An 18,918-nucleotide genomic window follows, 5' to 3' on the forward strand; every position below is an offset into this window, starting at 1 on the left:
GCGTCACCATGGGCCACCTTTTACTGCCGTTTGGTAAAAGGATCCCTTAGCTTTTATTAATAAGTGCTTTAATGCTCAACTATCGACCAGGGAACCCAGTGACGCTAAGAAGAAAGGAGTGCAGGAAATGCTGAATGGTCCGTTACATCTTTAGACTGCTTATAGGCGAAACTGACCACAGTTGGTGAGTTCGACAGCAGAGCATTGAAGCACTTACTAATAAAGCTAAGTTTTATTTTGGTTTTTTTTTTTGTTTTTTTAATTTAATAAATCAGTCACAATTTATAAGGGTAACCAGAAGGATTGAAACCTCATGAAGTTTTAATGATTAAACTGAGGAGTTTTTAATGCCTGTGATGTAAACTACTCTAAGTCCTGCCACCTATAAATAAAATACGGGTGAAAGTAGGGTTCTGAGGCTTTTCCCCCTCAGATGTATCATACTCTATTGTGGAAATATTTATTTAACTTAAGTTCATAACCTGGCTATTATGAGAAATTGAGAAGAGTTGATTTTATATTTTAGGCTAAACCATTTCAAATGCATGCATCAGAATTCTCAATTTTTTCCCAATCTGTCAATTTTGGGTTTTCCCTGAGGAAAAATGTTTCCTCCCCTCTTTACATTTCGAGACACTTACAAAGTACTCTCAGCTTAGTGACTATATGCTTGCTTTGCAGGAGGTGGCGGAGGAAGCATGGCGGAACCACAAACGACGGAATGACTCCATCATTGTGGACATCTTCCATGGTCTTTTCAAGTCCACCCTGGTATGCCCCAGGTGCAGAAAGGTATCTGTCACCTTCGACCCATTCTGCTACCTCAGTGTGCCCCTGCCAGATAGCAACAAGCGGGCCATGGAGATCTTCTTTGTGTCCATGGATCCCCGCATGAAGCCCGAGCAGGTGAGTCGAGGCTTGGCTTCATTTTTCTCAGGAAGAAAGTCTGGCAATTTCCTTCTCATTTTGGGATACATGATTCATTGGGAGGGGCTTTGGGAAGGGGAATGTGTAGTAGGTATGGTATTTTGTTTTTATGATGCTGTATGAGGATTGATTTTTCTATTGTCTGGTATATGGAAGGAAGTAAAATAAGTACAATAAATCAAATCTAATGCAACACAGTCAGAAACATGCTTGGATCTGGTACTGCGAGCCTTCTCAACTTCTCAAGGATTCTGCCTAGCCCATGTTTTATCCCCATGTACATCATCTGGAGTATTAATTTGACTTAGATGAGTCCCTGGCTCATTCATTCCAGTGACAGTCTTTGACTGGGGGCCATTATGCCAGAACTCCTTTGGAACCCTGCCCTTGTGGTCTCTAAATCTAGCTAGTAGGACTCTTTATTTTAGAAAGATCCCCATGTGTGGGGATCCAAACCAAATCTAAATGACAAGAAGAAATGGAGCGGGAGTGGTAAGGGCTAGCCAACAGTATAGATGCATATTCCCCTGGAAGAAATAAACATGCATTTACCCCTGTCCTAAGACATACATAAGGGCATACTGGAAGGGCAGCGTTAAAGGCTGAGACCAGAACCATCAGTCAGTCCCCACCCCCTCCCTGCAGCATCATCCTGCGTCGTCATTCCCCATCCTGATCCCCCTACCCTGGCTTTCACTGGGGTTCCAAACATCCCTGGTGCCTATTGGGAGCAGGAGCAATGCCCACTCGGTCATGTCTCAGGTTCAAATGATGCCCATGACCCCTAAAGGTAATTTTTTTGGTACTACCACTAGAGGTCAAGCCACCAAATAACCTCCTTAACTGTAGAACATGAAGAGAAACTTCATTGGCTGATCTTTCTGGCTTGCACACATCCGTTCAGTCCCTTTGTGTATCGAAGCACTGCAGTGCAGCATCATATCATTCACCCCTATTCACCAGTCTCTGACTCCCCTCCCATCTGCCCCCCACCTATTTCTGTGATTTGTAATTATATATAATTACAATAAGTTGTTAGCCACATTGAACCTGTTCTATTGGGGTAATGTGAGGTATAAATTAAATAAATATTTACTTTAAAATTGAATCATACTTATAAGGATTCAAAATTATTAATGATTTCAATGTAAAATCAGTGTGTGGCATCTAACTGCTTGTAAAAATTAAAGAGAAACACTTGGGAGTCCACGAGGCTTTTAGAAGCTGAAAAAAAGTTCATGTTGACTCCCTAATCCAGAACCAAAAAAAAAAAAAAAGTCTAGTGTTCTGAGAAGGATTTAAGGTTCTTTATGTATAGCGTGTCAAAAAAAAAAAGATATTGGCAAGATTCAGGTGGGGTATACTTTCCTCTTAACTCAACATTATTAGGATTGTGGTATCCATACACAGCTCTATTCATGTACCTGTATCATGTCTTTCAACACACGTCGCTTAAATTTGTGTAAGAACACACTATCAGATCTCACTCTGCTTTCCTTCTTTTCCAGCACCGATTAATTGTGCCAAAGGAAGGGAAGGTACTGGATCTCTGCATCGCTCTTTCCAAACATACAGGGATCTCCCCAGAACATGTGAGTGTTTTTCTGGTAGGGAGGGATGGGGGTGGGATGGGATTCTGGAGGAATGGCCTAGTGGTTAGGGTGGTGGACTTTGGTCCTGGGGAACTGAGGAACTGAGTTTGATTCCCACTTCAGGCACAGGCAGCTCCTTGTGACTCTGGGCAAGTCACTTAACCCTCCATTGCCCCATGTAAGTCGCATTGAGCCTGCCATGAGTGGGAAAGCGCGGGGTACAAATGTAACAAAAAAAAAATATGCTGTAGCCTTTCTGACGACTTTGTACTTCTGAGGCCAGAAAAGCAAGAGCTAGCCTAGCATAGTGAGAGAAAAGCTAGAGAGAGAAATTAGTCAGTTGACTGAAATAGTCACCACTTCTCAGCCCTCTTCAGTGCTAGCTTGGCTGAACCCTTCTACTTGGTAAACTCAACTAGAATGCTTGTGACAGAATAAAACAGTGTCTGCTACTTTTATCCCCCAACCGCAAAAGAGGTCCAAAAATTTCCACAAAAATCCAACACAGAAAAGAAACAGGTGGAAAAACAACTTCAAGGGATCAATCCAAGACAAGAGGTGAGATGCTCCAGAAAAACTTTATTAAGGACCCAACACGGTCCGTGTTTCGGTTTTTAAAAAAACCTTCATCAGGGGTCAATCAGTAGTTGTACAGAGGATATACTGACAGACAATGGAGCTCATGAAATGTGGTCTCTTGAATAAATTAGAGATTGTTGCCTCGTACTGACAAATTCATATTGAATTTGTCAGTACGAGGCAACAATCTCTAATTTATTCAAGAGACCACATTTCATGAGCTCCATTGTCTGTCAGTATATCCTCTGTACAACTACTGATTGACCCCTGATGAAGGTTTTTTTAAAAACCGAAACACGGACCGTGTTGGGTCCTTAATAAAGTTTTTCTGGAGCATCTCACCTCTTGTCTTGGATTGATCCCTTGAAGTTGTTTTTCCACCTGTTTCTTTTCTGTGCTACTTTTATCCACCACATAAGCGTGTGGTAGTGAGTAATAGGTGGTGTGTAGGCCCTTTACACAATATAACAGTCTGATTGTGTCTGTAAGCACATTGTAGTGCTTGCATCTATGTCCCTCTTGCCTACTGTCATTAGGTTTATGTATGTTCCTGTGTTCATCCAACAGAACCCTGTACCTATCAGTCCATACCTCTCCGCCACTGATACACACATACTCACACTCGCACTCCTTTGGGTACAACTCAGCTTCTCTCTCTCCCTCCTGTTCAGATGATGGTAGCAGATGTCTTCAGTCATCGTTTCTACAAGATCTACCAGATGGAGGAGTCTTTGAGCTGTATCCTGGACAGAGATGATATCTTTATGTGAGTGTCACATAAGGGAAGGGTGATAGCAGGGGACAGCCTTTGGAAAGCTGGCGTTAAATGAAGATGGGATTATCCTTATTCTGATCAAGGAAGACAGACTGCATCAAAGTAGCCAGATTGTTACTGTTTGGTACACTGCCATCAGGAAGGGCTAGAGGAACCTGAGATTATTGAAAGGGTTTTGAGAAATATTGTTCTTTTTCGTCCTGTTAGACCAGTCCAGACACATGAGTTTATGCCACCTTGATATGATAGTAGATGAAGAAAACCTTTATTTCTGGTGATAATATAATTAGTATAAGAGTGGTACAACCTAGGCACTTGCCTGTGTTCTGTCTCCAGCAAGTGGTAGACAGGCAGCACCAATGCAGCTGGATGCATTAAGTTCCCAGGGCCATAGTTGTTAGGCTGTTCTTCTAGTGGACTAGGATCCTTGTCTTTTCTTTCAGGGCAGTGGTCTGTGGGCCGCCTTCCCCTGGGCAAGCAGGACTTCTGCTAGACTCCTAGAAATGCAGTTGCTGCTGTGCTCTGGTGTAGCAGGCCAAGCAAGAATTTCTATTTATTTAGGGCTACGATTCTGCTCACTCCTTTGTTGAGCAGGCTGTTCTCCAGATCCTTTGACTAGTGAGATTTGCCCTGCCTAGTGGGGAAGAAGAGGGGATTAGCTTGTGCTCTTTGGTCTTCTGCCTGGGTTTCTTCTTCCCCCCTCCTGTCTTGAATGAGTGCTCAGCAGGCTGAAGAATTTTGTTACCAGCAGATTCCAGGGTCATTTTTACCTGTGGACAAAACCTGCACAAAGGGGGCCGGGTTCGCAATTAATTAAACATAGGCGGTTTATTTAACCCCAATTATTTTAACATACAATTATCCCCTTGGCCTTTGGGAACCTCTTACCACTCACTGAATATTATTGGCACTGGGTTACATGTGCAGATACTCCGTTCTCCTGGGTATGGAGAATAAGGCTGCCTGCCGAGATCTGACTTGCTCAAAAGAGCTTCTGAGGACAAAATGGTGGCACCCTGAGCCCCGCAGATCAAACACAGAGTTCGACCTGGGTTGCTGAGGTGGTGACAGTTATGGAGGCAATGCTTGATAAGCACTTTGGAGGATAAACTGGGGAAAGTCCAGGGGACCTTTAAGGAGCTAGTCTGTGAGTTTGCTCAATATCAGCACCGCACGGGATTGCTGGAAGATTGCACTCAAAAATTAGAGAATTCTCAGGAATATCTGCAGAACGCCTTAGCAATTTTCCATGATAAGCTCGAAGATCTGGAAAACCACACCTGGAGAAGCAATTTGAGGTTTGTGGGCCTACCAGAATCTATAAAAGATGCAGAGCTCATAGGGTTTTGGAGGCATGGGTCCCTCGCAAATTGGCGCTTCCCACCCATCATGGGCCCCTGAGAATCAAGCTGACTAATGGACGTCCCAGAGTACTGATAATAAAACTACTGAACTTTTGCTGATAAAAAGGACATTTTACAAGCGCTGCAGGTGGGAAGACTCACCCACAATGGGAAAAAAAATACTGTGCTTTCAGGACTATTCAGAAAATGTGGCTGCTAAATGGCGTAGCTTTGCATTTGTTCCAAGCTTTTTAAGCACCACACTTGCTTTACCCTGCTGTATCCAGCCTGTCTGCGAGTCCAATATCAGAACAACATAAATTTTTTGACACCGTGGATGGCGTATGGTGCTTTGTCAGCCTTCATGTGGATGTGGTGCCTCCTGGGACAGCGGGCTCCTCGCCTGTTCCTGAGCCCTAAGGTTTTATAAGTACATAAGTATTTCCATACTGGGTCAGACCGAAGGTCCATCAAGCCCAGCATCCTGTTTCCTACAGTGGCCAAGCCAGGTCACAAGTAACCTAGCAAGATCCCAAAAAAGTACAATACATTTTATGCTGCTTATCCAAGAAGTAAGCAGTGGATTTTCCCCAAGTCCATTTTAATAATGGTCTATGGACGTTTCCTTTAGGATGCCATCCAAACCTTTTTTTTAACTCTGCTAAGCTAACTGCTTTTACTACATTCTCTGGCAATGAATTCCAGAGCTTAATTACACATTGAGTGAAGAAACGTTTTCTTCAAATTGTTTTAATTTTATTACTTTGTAGCTTCATTGCGTGCCCCCTAGTCCTAATATTTTTGGAAAGAGTAAACAATTGATTCACGCCTACCTCTATCATATCTCCCCTCAGCCATCTTCAAGCTGAAGATACCTAGCTACTTTAGCCTTTCCTCATAGGGAAGCCATCCCATCCCCTTTATCATTTTCATCATCCTTCTCTGTACCTTTTCTAATTCCACTATCTTTTTTTGAGATTGGTGGTTTTTTACCGACGGCATTCTGCACGACAGCATTGATAACTATTTTGCCTTGGGCAATATACCCTAACTGGTTGGCTTTTCCAATCTTGTTACATTGTATCTGTAAGAACAATTTGGACCCCTGAGGCAGGCGTTTTTACATCCAAAAAACAGCCCGTATCGGGTCTTCTTTCAGAATTAAAGGACTCTATCTCAGTCCTGAAGGCCCAGCCGTGCTTCTTTCTTAGCCACTGCCACCACACACTGAGCAGAGGGTTTCAATGTATCATCAACGATGACGCCTAGATCTCTTTCCTGGTCAGTGACTCTTAATGTGGAACCTTGCATTACGTAGCTATAATTTGGGTTCCTCTTTCCTACATACGTCACTTTGCACGTGCTCACATTAAATGTCATCTGCCAACATTAAATGTCATCTGCCATTTAGATGCCCAGTCTCGTAAGGTCCTCTTGAAAATTTTCACAATCCTCTTGCGATTTAACAACTTTGAATAACTTTGTGTCATTAGTAAATTTAATTACCTCATTAGTTACTCCCATCTCTAGATCATTTATAAGTATGTTAAAAAGCAGTGGTCTCAGCACAGACCCCGTACTAACTACCATTCTCCATTGAGAATACTGACCATTTAACCCTACTCTCTGTTTTCTATCTTTTAGCCAGTTTTTAATCCACAATAAGACACTATCTTCAATTTCCTTTGGAGTCTTTCATGAGGTACTTTGTCAAACGTCTTTTGAAAATCCAGGTACACAATATTGACCGGTTCACCTTTATCTACATGTTTGCTCACCTCTTCAAAGAAATAGATTGGTGAGGCAAGATTTCCCTTCACTAAATCCATATTGGCTTTGTCTCATTAATCCATGCTTTTGAATATACTCTGCAATTTTGTTCTTTATAATAGTCTGTACCATTTTGCCCGGACACCAAAGTCAAGCTCACCTGTCTATAATTTCCCAGATCTCCTCTGTAACCGTTAAAAAAAAATCTTGGTTACATTGGAAAAAATCGGCGTTACATTGACCAGTCTTCTGGTAAGATTTGCTACTCTTCAATTTGTTAAATTGAATCAAGATTTCATTCAGTTTCTCCGACATGTCAGCTTTGAATACCATTTCTGGCACCAGTATAGTTCCCAAATTTTCCTCTGTGAAAACCGAAGCAAAGAATTCACTTAATCTCTCTACTATGGCTTTGTCTTCCCTGATTGCCCCTTTTACCCCTCTGTCATTCAGTGGTCCAACGATTCTTTTGCCAACTTTTTGCTTTCAGTATACCTAAAAAAATTTTTTACTATGTGTTTTTGCTTCCAATGCAATCTTTTTTTCAAAGTCCCTCTTTCCCCCCTCCCTTCCTACCATCCAGTCCCTTGTTCCTCTTCCTCCCATGTCCAGCAGCTCTGTCCCTTCCTTTCAGTCCCTTCTTCCTCTTCCTCCCTTGTCCAGCAGCTCTGTCCCTTCCTTTCAGTCCCTTCTTCCTCTTCCTCCCTTGTCCAGCAGCTCTGTCCCTTCCCTCCAGTTCCTTCTTCCTCTTCCTCCCTTGTCCAGCAGATCTCCAGCCCTTCCTCCTCTCCCTCCCATGTCCAGAAGCTCTCCAGTCCCTTCCTCCTCTCCCTCCCATGTCCAGAAGCTCTCCAGCCCCTTCCTCCTCTCCCTCCCATGTCCAGCAGCTCTGTCCCTTCCCTCCAGTCCCTTCTTCCTCTTCCTCCCTTGTCCCTTCTTCCTCTTCCTCCCTTGTCCAGCCCCTTCCTACTCTCCCTCCCTTGTCCAGAAGCTCTCCAGCTCCTTCCTCCTCTCCCTCCCATGTCCAGCAGCCACTTTCCCTCCAGGCCCGCCCTACCAACATCCTTTGCTGCTGTGAGGCTGCCTTTTCTCCCGCGGCTCCGGGTATGGCCGTCCGAGAGGCAGCGTTCAGCATTGCCTACCTGCCCTGAAATAATTCTTCTCGCCAGGCTCTGCTGCATCGGTCCCTGCATTCTCTTTTTCGCCCGTTGCGCAGCGCTGCCATTCTCACAGGCAGTTCCGCTCCCCTCTGCCGCGTCCATCCGGCCCTCTCTATGCACTTCCTGTTTACATAATGCCAGATGGACGCGGCAGGGGTGAGCAGAGCTGCCTGTGAGAATGGCAGCGCTGCGCAACGGGCGAAAAAGAGAATGCAGGGACCGATGTAGCGGAGCCTGGGGAGAAGAATTATTTCAGGGCAGGTAGGCAATGCTGAACGCTGCGTACTGGACAGCCATACCCGGAGCCACGGGAAAAAAGGCAGCGACTGCAGAGAAGGATGTTGGGTGGGTGGGCCTGGAGGGAAAGTGGCTGGGCCCGGGCCCGTCCAGGCCCGCCCGTGGCTACGCCCCTGAGGTAAGAGCAAATTTCTTCTTCAAAATGTGAGTCATACTGATAGGATAAAGGTTAGTAGATCCAGTGTGTCCAAGAGGCAGAGCAGCTGCTCACAAATAGTTCAACAAAGATTGACAGAGTAGAAGTTGGCAAGGCCCTGAACCACTGTTCTTGCCCCATACAAAAACTGCTGTGGATGGGAAGATGGTGTGTGATGGGATGTAAATTTCTATGCTCCTGTAGTTTCTAAAATTACTCCTTTAGTTGGTGCTATCAGTTTCTGCAACCTGGCTACTGACTTCATATAGCGTTCTGTGTATTTGAGGTGTTCATAAAAGTCTCTTTGTGACCACTGTTGTCAGCTGGAGGAAGCCTCTTTCAAGCTACTCAGCCTGTGAGGATAATCAAAAACCTGTCCTGTAGCTGCAGGTGTTTTACACCAGGTTGCCTCCTATTTTTGATTTGCTACTTGCTTAAAACTTGTTCCCAAGGTGGTTGCACAATTCCAACTTGTCATTTCCCTCCCCCCTCCTCAATCTTTAAGGAAGAACTTTCCCTTTGTCAAGCCTTTACCAAGTTCACCCAGCATTTTGTTTTCTTTTGATGCAACAATTTGCTTTAACAGTTTATTCTTAACCACTCGTTGACTAAGACTGCATCCTTTCACTGTTACACCCTTACAGGTTTTACCATAGAGAGCATTGTATTCTTAGGAAAATGGCAGTGTTAGAAGGTAGCCTGTGTTGAAGAGGTGGTGAGGCAGCATTAGGGAGCTCTGCCTATACATTCAGCAAATACTTTTAGGATTGTAGGGTCAGCTTGTAAGTGCACCAAGGGTATGTATTTATATAATACTAAAAGTCCCACCTGCCTAGTTCCCATTTATAGACTTGTTTCTAGGATTTTCCCTGTCAAAAACAAAAATTGTTTAAAAGTCCATTCAAAAAAATCTTTTACAAGAGAAGGTTAGTTTCTGCTGCCTTTATTATACATACAGTGGGGGAAATAAGTATTTGATCCCTTGCTGATTTTGTAAGTTTGCCCACTGACAAAGACATGAGCAGCCCATAATTGAAGGGTAGGTTATTGGTAACAGTGAGAGATAGCACATCACAAATTAAATCCGGAAAATCACATTGTGGAAAGTATATGAATTTATTTGCATTCTGCAGAGGGAAATAAGTATTTGATCCCCCACCAACCAGTAAGAGATCTGGCCCCTACAGACCAGGTAGATGCTCCAAATCAACTCGTTACCTGCATGACAGACAGCTGTCGGCAATGGTCACCTGTATGAAAGACACCTGTCCACAGACTCAGTGAATCAGTCAGACTCTAACCTCTACAAAATGGCCAAGAGCAAGGAGCTGTCTAAGGATGTCAGGGACAAGATCATACACCTGCACAAGGCTGGAATGGGCTACAAAACCATCAGTAAGACGCTGGGCGAGAAGGAGACAACTGTTGGTGCCATAGTAAGAAAATGGAAGAAGTACAAAATGACTGTCAATCGACAAAGATCTGGGGCTCCACGCAAAATCTCACCTCGTGGGGTATCCTTGATCATGAGGAAGGTTAGAAATCAGCCTACAACTACAAGGGGGGAACTTGTCAATGATCTCAAGGCAGCTGGGACCACTGTCACCACGAAAACCATTGGTAACACATTACGACATAACGGATTGCAATCCTGCAATGCCCGCAAGGTCCCCCTGCTCCGGAAGGCACATGTGACGGCCCGTCTGAAGTTTGCCAGTGAACACCTGGATGATGCCGAGAGTGATTGGGAGAAGGTGCTGTGGTCAGATGAGACAAAAATTGAGCTCTTTGGCATGAACTCAACTCGCCGTGTTTGGAGGAAGAGAAATGCTGCCTATGACCCAAAGAACACCGTCCCCACTGTCAAGCATGGAGGTGGAAATGTTATGTTTTGGGGGTGTTTCTCTGCTAAGGGCACAGGACTACTTCACCGCATCAATGGGAGAATGGATGGGGCCATGTACCGTACAATTCTGAGTGACAACCTCCTTCCCTCCGCCAGGGCCTTAAAAATGGGTCGTGGCTGGGTCTTCCAGCACGACAATGACCCAAAACATACAGCCAAGGCAACAAAGGAGTGGCTCAGGAAGAAGCACATTAGGGTCATGGAGTGGCCTAGCCAGTCACCAGACCTTAATCCCATTGAAAACTTATGGAGGGAGCTGAAGCTGCGAGTTGCCAAGCGACAGCCCAGAACTCTTAATGATTTAGAGATGATCTGCAAAGAGGAGTGGACCAAAATTCCTCTTGACATGTGTGCAAACCTCATCATCAACTACAGAAGACGTCTGACCGCTGTGCTTGCCAACAAGGGTTTTGCCACCAAGTATTAGGTCTTGTTTGCCAGAGGGATTAAATACTTATTTCCCTCTGCAGAATGCAAATAAATTCATATACTTTCCACAATGTGATTTTCCGGATTTAATTTGTGATGTGCTATCTCTCACTGTTACCAATAACCTACCCTTCAATTATGGGCTGCTCATGTCTTTGTCAGTGGGCAAACTTACAAAATCAGCAAGGGATCAAATACTTATTTCCCCCACTGTACCACTTTATATTTGTAGCTGTAAGCAAATGTCTGAGCTAGTTTTCCAGAGAGCTTTGGAGTGCTACAGTGTAAGTGACATAAAACTTTGCACCTCCCTGTGTGTTCTCTTGCTCTCTTCATTTGTCAGTTCTGTCTGTTTCAAGTTCTCTTTCTCCCTATTCCTTCAGTTATGAGATTTCTGTTGGGGCCTTGGAGGACGAGGATGGAGGGGGCAGTGAGGACATTGTGCTGCCCATTTATCTGCGGGAGAGGACGCAAAGCCGGGATTATAGCGACAGCTACTATGGTGTCACGCTCTTTGGTCATCCTCTACTTGTGTCTGTGCCTCGGGAAAAGATCTCTTGGGATTCCCTCTACCAGATGCTCTTGCATCGACTCTCGTGAGTGTCATCTTGGGTGTAGGGGTTATAGCTAGGATTTTAGGAGCTTCCTGCCAGCAGTACCTAAGGGATAGATATAAAAAAGCTTAGCAGTAAAATATTTTTTTAAGTGCAAAGGAAATGTTGAAATTAGCTGTTTTTATATATCACAAGTACAGTGGGATATTTTTTTTTCTCTGTGGTGTTTCAGAATTCATGGAAATGGCCTATACAATCAGATGTTCCTTTTTCGTGACAAGAGGCAGCCAGAAATAGAAAGTCCCTCTTTATTCCACAGCTTTCTTCCACTAACTTCCATTTTCTCTTGCACCAGGCGGTATGTATCTCAACCAGATTCTGATGAGGAAGAGGAGAGTGAAGATGATGATCTGAGTGATAAGAGAACTAATGGCTTCAGTGAAGGTAATGGCAACAGTAAGCTGATTTGGGTCTCGGCCACAATTCTGTTACTGGCTGTATATGTGAGACCTTGAGCAAGTGACTGTATTTGTGTTGCTTGAGCAAGTGACTGTATTTGTGTTGCTATCAACTGATACATAACTGGCAGAAACTGTTTTGTGACCCTTACACATGATTAGTACTGAGGGATGCTACAGAGTGTGGACCTGTAACCTAATTGTAGAAGTGAAGGATGCTACAGGGAGTAAAAATTATCCTTATCTTTGACTGTATACTGGGGTGCTGCAAATAGTACAAGATTCTCACATAGATCACTACTAGTTTTTCTTTTTATGTGTACCTCAGGGGAGGAAGATGAGAGCTCCCATAGAGCCAAATCCACCTGCCAAGATCAGGAAGCAGGCTCTGAGGTTGAAGATAACCAGTCCGAAGAATCGGAACATGAGGTGATGTCTGAGCCGTCTAATGGAGAGGGGGTTGGAGAGACTAAGATAGCATCTTGCAGTGGGGCCTCTGCATGCCAACAGCGTACTGATGGAGGCTCCCAGCGCAGCAACCCCCCAAGTCCCACCATAGACAGCCAACCTAAGCGGAAGTGCCGTGTTCGTCGGCAAAGGAGAAAACCTCTCTTCACATTGCAGACTGTGAACTCTAACGGCACCAGCGATCGGAGTGCTTACCAGGATGATGGAAACTCTGTCACCTTCAACTGTGAGCTCCTGTTTTAGAACTCGGACAGTATTAGAGAGCCTTTTAAATATGTTATGTAATGTTCTGGTTCATGTTGTGCAATAGGAGCACAAGTTCCTTCACAAAGTGCTTGGAACCTTGGGAGATGTTGTAAAGCCCTGTCAGTCTTACAGAGCCTTAGAACTACATTAACCTCTCATTCAGTTCTTGGGAACTCTAGAAATGATCATGAAAAGAGATAATTGTCAGTGACTTTTTTGTTCTTTGCTGTGGTATGATTCTACTACTATTAATCATTTCTATAGCGCTACCAGCCGTACGCAGCGCTTCACAATTCTTATGTGATTGGCTGAGCTGCTGCCCTGTAATTGACAATGTACTCTTTGTGCACTTTCCTCAGCTCAGCCATACATTGCTCTGGACTGGGACCCAGAAATGAAAAAGTTGTACTATGATGACATGGAGGCTGAGGTGAGTGCTGCACTTTATATGATTTTTGTGTAGTGGTAGGTCTGCTACTGATGCATGATGGTGGTGGTAACTATGAAAAATTATCAATGGTCATAGTGTAAGAGATCTATAATGTTTCTGTCAATATTATAAGATACTCAGAGTGTTGGTCTAGATTTACTAAAGTGTGCCACTATGTTAGCATGCATTCAATGTGCATTATTTACCTCAAAGCATTTTATGTAATGGGACCTGTTTACTAAAGCAATGTGTTAATGCACTTTAATAAATATAACCCATTGAGAGGTATATCTGTTGGCGGGCTTGTGATGATATTGTGAGCATAGGAGCCTACATTTCAAAATTATTGGGCGTGCTATACACAATTCTAATTACCCTTCCCTGGACACAATAAAGAAGCATTCTCAATATTGGGAATGCGTAGTACCCTTCACCCACGGAGCTGGCACTAAGAGACTCCATAAATTTTGTATATTGATTGTGATTATATCAACAAATATGTTGGGTGCTGATGTTGACAATGTTTGATTTGATTTATTATGCTTGATGTTCTGCTTTACACAAACAGCTGAATTAGAGTGGATTACAGTTTATGCATATTTAACTATGATATTAAAATCACCAAAACAATCAGATGCAAAGAATCAAGTTCTTGAGTAATCGCCGTGACTAATTCTGTTAATGTCAAATCATCTCCTGGAGGGGGTGTACTAATAAGCAGTCCAAAGTATACGTAGCAGTCACCTGTGCCTTCAGACACTCACTCAACACTAGGCATAATGGATAGGAATTTGATCTTGTGGAAAGGATCTTCTAATACAACTAATTCAACCCCTTAGGACCCTGCCTAGGCATCTGCACATATTACAGCCCTGGTGGGTACATTAACTTGTAATGCATATCTCCCTTACATGTCCAGGTCTATTATAAACACTAACTAATTTTACTGAGGACAAGCAGGACGTCATTTGCTATGTGTGGGTGATGATGTCATCTGATGAAGTCCAAAATAAGGGGAATAGTGTATAGACTACCTCCTCAGTAAAAGTATAAAGGGAAAAGGAGAGTCTAATGATCGTGGCCACTACTCGAGCAGCCATTTAAGGTTTAGCGAATGCATTGGATAAACTTTATAACCAAGCTGTTGGATCGCCTGTAGCATATGCTATTCCAAATCCTGAGCCTGCTGGTGTTATCAATCATGTGCAAACTGCTTGTTATCGTCTCACTGAAATAATGTAGTCAATACTACTTCAATACTATTTTGTAATTTTACAACATGACAAAATGAAAGAGAAAAAAGCGACTGCTTAGCTTACAAATACAATCACAGCTCCGTGTAGGTTGTCTGACACCTGACATGGACATTACCCAGCATTCTGGTTCATTCTGAAGCTTTTGGTAGCACCACACCGCATATGCACAGGTGTCTCCCCACCTGACATGAGCACGTGGGATCAGCAGTCTTAGTTTTTCCATGGAGCAGAACGATCACATTTCTGCACAGCTGTCCTCAGCATGTCTTGTACACTCTTTGGTGCCCTCTTCGTGTTATGCGGGACCTTTTTTCTCTATATTTTTTCCAAGTTCTCCTTCCCTTTTTTATTATTTTACTGTTAGTTGGTCCAGTTGTTTCTTCGTTTTTTCTGCGGCTCATTCAGCCCTCTTAGGCCTCAGTCAGGTCTTTTATTTTCTCTTTAAACAAAAAAAAAAGAAGTTTCAGCCATTTGGTTTCACTTTGGCTATTTTTCCTCTGAGGTCCTTAGAACTCTCAATGGATTTAAGAAACGTACTTTTTTTTTTTTCCTGTTCTACAATGCAAAAGAGAACCCAGAAAAATAAAGAGACTTTTTGGAACTTCTAAGTCCGGTCCGTTGACTTCAGCATCAGAGACATTGGTCCCCATGGATGACGAAGCTGCTTCGGACACTGGAAACATGCTGGCATCGAGGAGGTTTTCCCCTGCTTAGATACTGGGTGTCAGTAGGGCCCTGTCGGACCCGACACTGAGGATGTAGTAATATCCTTGTCAGCACCGACAAAGATGGATCCACCTATGTTAGTCACACTTGAAGGGTAGTGCCAGGAGCTCCAGATCATCAGCACCGCCAGTATCCGAGAAGCATCAGCACTCTTGCAGGAAGAATTGCAGCGGATCTTGGCTCAGCACAATGGCAACCATGGCTTCAGCGGAGCTGATCCTCAAGGCCCTTGCCCTGTCCATCACTCATTCATCAGAGCCAGTACTTCATCGGGTGCCACCATCAAAAGAGGCGGTGCTGCACTTCAGCCCATTGGGGGGGGGGGGGGGGGGGAAGCTTCTTTGGTGTTCAGGAAAGGACCTGTCCCTCGGCACTCTCATTTGTAGTCTGGACTCAAGTCCACTAGACCGAGGCGGACACAGATTTGGTCCACTCAGGAGGAGTATTTTGCTGACTGGGGCCACTTTTGGATGTTTGAGATAGAACATCTCGGAGGAGGACTCCCTTCATCTTCCATCAGACCCCTCCCACCTTGGGCAAGAAGAAAATCCCCACAAAGGAACTCTTGTTTGTAAGCTTTTTAATGGAGATAGCTAAGACCATCCCATTTGATTTGGAGGTTAAGAATGAGCCCAGTGCCAAGATGTTGATTCTTTGACTACAAGGATCCTCTTAGGGAAACTGACAATGCCAGTGCACGGCATCCTTCAGCAAGCACAAATGAAGAATTGGGAGACTTTTTTTCTCTATGTAGGAGGTACCTCGGAAGGCAGACTCGATGTACAGAGTCCAAAAGGCTTCCAGATTTGAAAAGCAACAGCTGCCATACCACTCTGTGGATTAAATCCTTAATCAAGAGAGCTAAGAGTTCTAGAACCCACGCCTCAGCGTCCCTGGCATGAGATGCTAGAACCTTGAAGTCTTTGGGGAGAGAGGTTTTTATCAGGGCTCTATACTAGTATCCCACATACAGTCCTGTTGGGTCAACATGCGCATCCACTTGTGGAACTTGGTGCATAGTGTAGCGGAGTTTCTTTTCTCCGAGGACAGGCAGGCTGCTTGTTCTCATGAATGGGTGACATCTACAGCAGCCCCTCCGATCGGAGATCTTCACTAGCAACAGCGTTTGCTAGCCTTCGCGTGCGCGTGTACAGTGTGCATGCGCGACCGTCTTCCCGCTCGAACGCGAGTGTGTTCGCCAGTCTTCTTTTTTCCGCGGCTCAGGACGGCTGTTTATCGGTCGGTCTGCGCCTCAAGGAGACCCCTCGTGTCTTTTCGTTGATCGCTTCCTTTTGGCCGCATCAGGTATGGTTCCTTCTTCTTCTGGAATTGTCCTCCGAAGAACCGTGGAGATTGGAGTGTTTTCCGACCCTCATTACTCAGAACGAGGGGGCGCTTCTGCATCCCAACCTCCAGTCCCTGGCTCTCACGGCTTGGATGTTGAGGGCGTAGATTTTGCCTTTTTGGGTCTCTCCGAGGGTGTGTCTTACTTGCTTCCAGGAAAGATTCCACTAAGAAGAGTTACTTTTTTCTCTGGAGGAGGTTTGCCGTCTGGTGTGACAGCAAGGCCTTAGATCCTCACTCCTGCCCTACACAGACCCTGCTTGAATACCTTCTGCACTTGTCTGGTCTTAAAACCAACTAAGGGTTCATCTTAGTGCGATTAGTGCATACCGTTACCGTGTAGAAGGTAAGCCGATCTCAGGACAGCTTTTAGTTCGCTTCATGAGAGGTTTGCTTTTGTCAAAGCCCCCCATCAAACCTCCTACAGTGTCATGGGATCTCAATGTCGTTCTAACCCAGCTGATGAAACCTCCTTTCGAGCCACTGAATTCCTGCCATCTGAAGTAATTGACTTGGAAGGTCATTTTCTTGGTGGCAATCACTTCAGCTCGCAGAGTCAGTGAGCTTCAAGCCTTAGTAGTTCATGCTCCTTATACTAAATTTCATCATAACAGAGTAGTCCTCCGCACTCACCCTAAGTTCTTGCCGAAGGTGGTGTCGGAGTTCCATCTGAACCAGTCAATTGTCTTACCAACATTTTTTCCCCGTCCTCATACCCGCCCTGCTGAATGTCAGCTGCACACATTGGACTGCAAGCGAGCATTGGCCTTCTATCTGGAGCGGACACAGCCCCACAGACAGTCCGCCCAAATGTTTGTTTTTTTTGATCCCAACAGAAGGGGAGTGGCTGTCGGGGAAACACACCTTATCTAATTGGCTAGCAGATTGCATTTCCTTCACTTACACCCAGGCAGGGCTGACTCTTGAGGGTCATGTCACGGCTCATAGTGTTAGAGCCTTGGCGGCGTCAGTGGCCCACTTGAAGTCAGCCACTATTGAAGAGATTTGCAAGGCTGCAACGTGGTCATCTGTCCACACATTCACATCTCGTTACTGCCTTCAGCAGGATACCCAACGTGACAGTCGGTTCGGGCAGTCTGTGCTGCAGAATCTGTTCGGGGTTTCAGATCCAACTCCACCCCCCTAGGCCCATTTTTATTCTGTTCCAGGCTGCACTCTCAGTTAGTTGAATAAGTTTAAGTCAATCTCAGTTATGTCCTCGCTGTTGCGAGGCCCAATTGACCGATGTTTGTTGTTTTGAGTAAGCCTGGGGGCTAGGGATACCCCATTCGTGAGAACAAGCAGCCTGCTTGTCCTCTGAGAAAGCGAAAGCTACATACTTGTAGAAGGTATTCTCCGAGGACAGCAGGCTGATTGTTCTCACCTACCCGCCCACCTCCCCTTTGGAGTTGTGTCTTCCCTTGTCTTTGCTATTTACTGGACTGGCAAACACGCTCACGTTCGGGCGGGAAGACGGTCGCGCATGCGCACACGAGGGCTAGCAAACGCTGTTGCTAGTGAAGATCTCCAATCAGAGGGGCTGCTGTGGACGTCACCCATTTGTGAGAACTATCAGCCTGCTGTCCTCGGAGAATATCTTCTACAGGTATGTAGCTTTCGCTTTGTGGACTGTCTACCCACAGACAAGGCTGCACAACTTTGCGCATTAGTAGCCAAGCAGGAGGAGTGTCAAAAGCAGTACTTTTTTTTGTGCCGCTACAGCGTACCGGCACCTTTTTTTTCCTAGGACCAGCTCACCTGCCCGCCCTTAGCTCCCCAGCCCTGCTTTCTGTTCCTGCCACCCTGCGATGCGTTTAAATCTTTTTTTTTTTTAACCTGAAGTCGCCTTCCTCTGATGTAGTTTCCTGTTTCCATGAGGGCGGGACACTGAAAGGGAATGAAGGGAAGGCAGGAGGCGGCAAGCCTGGTCCTTTCACTAACGCTGGTGCTGCAACTTCAGGTAAAAAAAATAAAAGATTTAAATGCGTCACAGGGTGGCAGGAACAGAAAGCAGGGCTGTCGGGAAGCTAAGGGTGGGCAGGTGAGGCTGGGGTACTGGAACTCGATGGGGGCTTAAAAGAGGGGCAGGTGGAGGCTGGGATGAGTTACTGGACATGGAGGGGGGAGGATAGGGGGCAAAGGAGATTTGCTGGACATGGAGGGGAGGGCAGAGGAGAATCGCTGGACATAGTTGGGAGGGGAGGATAGGGACAAAGGATCGCTGGGCACAGATGGGAGGGGAGGACACAGGAGAATCTGGACATGGATGGGAAGGGAGGGCAGGGGAGAGAGCAGAGTTGTTGGACATGGATGGATGGAGGGAAGGGCAGGAGAAATACTGGACATGGATGAGGGGAGGGAAGACAGGGGAAGTAGATGCACATGGATTTAGGGGAGAGAGGAGAAATTCTGGACATGGATGGAGGGGATGGGAGAGAGTTAAAAGGCTGGACATGGATGGAGGGGAGAGAAGAGAGAGGAAGTGAGATGAACATGTATGGAGGGGAGGAGAGAGGAGAAAT

At 45.2% G+C, this 18,918-nt stretch overlaps 1 protein-coding gene across 3 annotated transcripts in view; it reads left to right on the top strand.

Annotated features, from left to right (window-relative positions):
* Nucleotides 1–18,918, top strand: part of USP11 (ubiquitin specific peptidase 11) — a 168,419-nt gene that overhangs the window by 84,488 nt on the left and 65,013 nt on the right. For all 3 annotated transcript variants that reach the window (XM_030193883.1, XM_030193882.1, XM_030193884.1), the window contains exons 10-16: nt 682–906; nt 2,436–2,519; nt 3,770–3,864; nt 11,298–11,510; nt 11,824–11,912; nt 12,255–12,620; nt 13,000–13,070. In XM_030193883.1, the coding sequence (XP_030049743.1) occupies nt 682–906; nt 2,436–2,519; nt 3,770–3,864; nt 11,298–11,510; nt 11,824–11,912; nt 12,255–12,620; nt 13,000–13,070 (1,143 nt within the window). The remainder of the gene's footprint in view (nt 1–681; nt 907–2,435; nt 2,520–3,769; nt 3,865–11,297; nt 11,511–11,823; nt 11,913–12,254; nt 12,621–12,999; nt 13,071–18,918) is intronic.

Source organism: Microcaecilia unicolor, chromosome 2 (genome assembly GCF_901765095.1).
Source record: "Microcaecilia unicolor chromosome 2, aMicUni1.1, whole genome shotgun sequence".
Lineage (NCBI taxonomy): Eukaryota > Metazoa > Chordata > Amphibia > Gymnophiona > Siphonopidae > Microcaecilia > Microcaecilia unicolor.